The sequence below is a fragment of the Cyprinodon variegatus genome, unplaced genomic scaffold (genome assembly GCF_000732505.1).
Source record: "Cyprinodon variegatus isolate N-32 unplaced genomic scaffold, C_variegatus-1.0 Scaffold65, whole genome shotgun sequence".
Lineage (NCBI taxonomy): Eukaryota > Metazoa > Chordata > Actinopteri > Cyprinodontiformes > Cyprinodontidae > Cyprinodon > Cyprinodon variegatus.
The window spans coordinates 739,345-743,792 of record NW_015150518.1 but is presented as its reverse complement, the minus strand read 5'-3'; the positions used below and the strand labels follow the sequence as shown (position 1 = coordinate 743,792).

General features: G+C 39.7%; 1 protein-coding gene and 1 long non-coding RNA gene across 2 annotated transcripts in view; one reads left to right on the top strand and one right to left on the bottom strand.

Annotated features, from left to right (window-relative positions):
• stxbp4 (syntaxin binding protein 4) overlaps positions 1 to 2,672 on the bottom strand; it is a 34,545-nt gene extending 31,873 nt beyond the window's left edge. Inside the window, exons 1-3 of the mRNA XM_015371801.1 lie at positions 2,627 to 2,672; positions 2,239 to 2,464; positions 54 to 186 (exon numbers count right to left, since the gene is read on the bottom strand). Coding sequence (XP_015227287.1) covers positions 54 to 186; positions 2,239 to 2,464; positions 2,627 to 2,672 — 405 coding nt within the window. The remainder of the gene's footprint in view (positions 1 to 53; positions 187 to 2,238; positions 2,465 to 2,626) is intronic.
• A 469-nt stretch (positions 2,673 to 3,141) lies between these two features.
• Positions 3,142 to 4,096, top strand: LOC107082934. Its single transcript, XR_001481164.1, has 3 exons — positions 3,142 to 3,494; positions 3,574 to 3,648; positions 3,731 to 4,096. It is a non-coding gene; the product is annotated as an uncharacterized LOC107082934 (long non-coding RNA).
• Positions 4,097 to 4,448: the final 352 nt, after the last annotated feature.

Here is a 4,448-nt window from a genome sequence, read left to right as displayed (position 1 = left end):
TATTTCAGACATTAAACACAATCTCCTCCTCCTCCTCCTCCTCCTCCTCTGACCTTCTGGCAGTCTCCTCCAGGCACTATTTCCTGAATGAACACCATTGGTCCTTCGGGTCTGTTGGCTCCACCCTTGACGACGAGTCCCAGGCCTGTTCCCTTGGCAACACATATCAACTGAATGACGCTGTCGCTGTGGGAAGAGAGGAAGAGACGGCGGGATGACAGAGATTAAACCGTGAGCTCCAAGTCAGCTTAATCTTCATCCATCCGCTGCTTCAAAACTGCTGAAGATGCTTTTCTCTATTTTTAGTTTGGCTGCAGCTTCCATGCAGCTCGGAGACACTTGGACCGATTTTTAGGCCGCTAAATGAATCCACACTCAGGAGTGAGAATAAATGGAGGATTTTGATCCTTGATGGATCAAATTTAACTTGTTTCTTTAAAACGTTGACCTAAAACTGCTTAGTATTTTCCCAGAGCCCAAATTAAAACTTTATTTTCAGAATAAAGAAATGATTTCTGCAGTTTTAGACCTATTTGGCTCCTCATGTCAACAGTATTAATGTTTATTCCTGCAGTATAAATCCTGCTGTTTAAAAACACTTTTGTAGAAGTTAAGAGGATCAGCTTCAGCTTTTTACTTCAGTAAAAGTCTAAAAGTACCATTTTGAAAAGTAAAAGTAATGCAGTGGGCTCTTAATGGAATAAGTCCAGGATTTGTATCCAGCAGGTTCAATTTATATGATGTCATTTGAAGCACTCAGGCAAAAATTTAACATACATAGAAAATACTTTTTTTAAATATCTTCAACTTAGAAGTTATATCAGGACAAAACAAAGTAATGATATAACCCAACCACCAAAATCCAATTTAGAAGAAATGGCCTGCAAAGATAGCTCAAGCAAAGGTGCAATTTCAGAATTTTATAAATTAATAAGTTCAAATTCATTAGAAAATTCAGTTCTAAAATTAGAAGCATGTAAGGAGGATTTAGGGATAAATTTGTCAGCGGAGGAGTGGCAGTCTGTCTGCACTAAGGCTCATAAACAAACAATTAATTCACGCTTAAGGCTTCTACAGTATAAGTGGTTAATGCGAGTTTATGTTACACCAGTTAAATTAAACAGGTATAATTTTAATATACCAGACACATGCAAAAAATGCTCTGACGAAAAGGGTGCATTGTTTCATTGCTTCTGGGAAGGCAGGGCAATTAGGACTTTTTGGAGAGAAGTAAAATAAACTATAGAACAACTTGTTTCAAAAGAAATTCCTCTGGATCCTGTTTTTTTATTCTGGGTTTATATCCCAAAAATATTAAATATACCAAATGTGAACAGTTATTGATCGATATATGTCTGTTATAATCTAAACGTCTAATTGCACTTTTCTGGAAGAAATCGGCAGCATCAACTATCAGGCACTGGGTCAGACAAATGTTGACAACTTTGGAACGTATAACCCATCTCCTAAAAGTAAAAAAGGTGACCTATTCGAAAATATATGGGGACCCTTTATGACTTTTGTGGAAGGTATGGACTTATCTGAAGACGACGAGGACAATTAAGTAACACCAGCTTGGAAATCTGGTTGATATGATAAAAAGCATATTTTTGGTATGGTTCTTGTATTTGTTTATACGGTATGTATAATGGTTGAAAATAATAAAAATATTGATGGAAAAAAAAAAAGTAATGCAGTAAAAACTGTTAATGCCAGAAGCTTTACTGCTCTCCCCTATTAAAGGAACATTTTCTACCATTCTGGATGAAAACTTCCTTAGACTTCATTTTCCTAGTTTTATAATGCATCATCATCTGGAAAAACTATTTATTTTGGTTTGTGGTGAGCAACAGGTTGGGGCAGCACCGAGTCCAACCACAGAGAAATTAATTGTCTGAATGAAACTAATTATTTTGATGGTTTTCATTTTTTAAACACCAACAGACCAGAATGAAAATGAGCTTAAATGAAACTAAACTAATGAGTCTATTTTTAAATGTAGGGGTAGAAGGAAAAAGTTGTCAAAAAAGTAACGACTCCAGTGAATTATAGAGAGCCGACACTTCTACTTAAGGTAAGAAAGTATTTGTACTTTGATTCCTCTGCTGGTATAAGATGAGGCAATAATTAATGCCCAGATCCGCCACCAGAGGGCAGACGTGCTGGCATGCAGAGTGACAAACAGAAAGCATCTTCAGCCAGCAGTAATCAACCCAGAAAGGGTTTCACTCCACCTACCTGAAGGCGTGTGTGGGCATGTGCACGGCGTAGGCGGGGGCATAATGTGGAGCGTGGCTGTAGGCGGTGATCCCTTCTTTAGGACTGAGCAGCTGGGGGCTCTCTGACCGCGAGGAAGAGGAGGAGGAGGCCGTGTCGGTCAGCTTCCCTGAAGAGAAACAAGAGAAGAAGAAAGTCAGGAGCAACAGGTTGTGAAGTGGAGAAAACACATCTATTGAATCTAGTTCTACAGCGAGTGAGGACAGGAGATTCTAAGAACAAACTTTAAAGTTCAGATGGGAGATAGAAACAAGACGGAAGAAGAACAGCCATGAGTGAACCAGGAGATCTACTGTAGATTATTTCTGCAGTTTTTAAAGGAAGCAACATGTTGACAGTCATTTCCAACTAGTTGCCCTCAGAGGAGCAGCAACCTCCTGCTGTCTAGGTTGCATTTTCTGTCTGCATGACATTCAGGTGCAAAAGTCTGTCCAGAGGGAGGATCATGATCCCCGAGCTCTGGATGAAGATTGGCAGAAGAATCTTAAATATTCCAACAGAATCTCCAGGCTTTGCATCCATGATGTCTGATAGCTGTTTCTGGACAGCAGGTGGACGTTTACATAATCCATCCTTTGTGGGTGAAGGGGGGTGGGGGTTTACCACATAAAACTCTGTTTCCATGTATGGTTAATACAACTATTCCTTATTTGTGCACATTAATGACGTTTTTGGCTAAAATGCCATCAGAACGCTGATAATATTAAAGGCACACTATGCAACATTTTTCAGTTAATTAATGTGTTCCATAACGTTTTGGATGATTAAATGAGTCATTTCAGGTTGAACAAAGGTATTCTCCCTGGTGGTTTGTGGGGGAAATACCGCATTTGCAATTGCAGGAGCCCTCGGCCCGNCTGTTGTTGAAATGTTACAACAAGCTGCCAGTAGAAACAACAGTTTACACTGTCAATGGCAATGGCTAAGTGCTGTTTCCGCTATCTCACAGGAAGTAGATCGCATAAACACTTGAACAAATGTTAGTTCAGGAATAAGGTGGATATAATGCAATATTTATAAATGACAATAATAACCTTGTGTTGTTGTTGTTTGTTCTGTGGCTCAATTGTTTATTTAGGTAGATCAGCATGTACAAACAAAAGGACGCTCAAAAAAATCAACAAAGTCGTTTGTTTGGTTGGACGAGAACAAAGAAGGTCAATCTCTGCCAAAAAGATGTAGAGCTGGAGAGAAGAGAAAACGTGCTTCAGTCACTGGTTGGTTATTGTTTTTTCATCAGTAGTTGTATTCATTCTTCATTGATCAAGTTTTAAATAGTTATTCATACTTTTGCAGTGTCCCCAGTAAGCGTAACTCCCTCCTGTGCTCCATCTACTGATACAACTGGAGAAACCGCAACCACCAATTTAGGTTTTGTCTCCTTTAATACTTGTTTCCTTATTTGTTATGTGGTAATTGCCCAGACTTACCATGGCCTTCTCTTTTAATACAGACTCCCTCCTTCAAGATGTCCAAGACCTCTTGGGAAGTGGTGCTGAACAACCTCTCCCCTCACACTGGAGGAACAGGCAAACTTCCTCTCTGCAGAATTGGACAGTGATGAGGCCCTTCATGGTGAACAATATGTTGTCATCTGAGAAGCCCAAGGAGGGGGTTTGCCATCAGTGTGGGCACAAGGCCGCAGTTGTGATGTGTAGGGACTGTTTACCCCGATCACTGTACTGCACAGCCTGTGATCTTTCCACACACGAGACCTTGGTGCTGCATAACAGAGCATCCACGGTGGAGGGGTTCTTCAAACACCTGCCACCATCCACTTTTGTCCAGCAGCATGAAGGAGGGAAGTTCTCATATCAGGAGAAAGGTATTTTTACATTATATAGACTGTTTTACATTTTACAGAAGCCCTGGTTTACTCCTACAGACATGCTGGATAATGTTTTGTTTGATAGAAACAACACCCTTACTGTTGGTGACTGTTTGCTTTCAGTGACACTACTAAAATTCTGCTCTCCTAGATTGCCTGTTACCAATTGTTGCTCCCTGCTGCGACTGCTCCACCGGTCAAACAACATTTTCCAAAGGAAGACAAGTTATTTTGATTGGAATGAATGGTAACTTTTTTTTTCTTCATATTGTTTTTTATTTATTATATTATTTATTAATTATTTTTTCTCTGAAATTTCAGGAAGATACAACCTCTTCCTTCC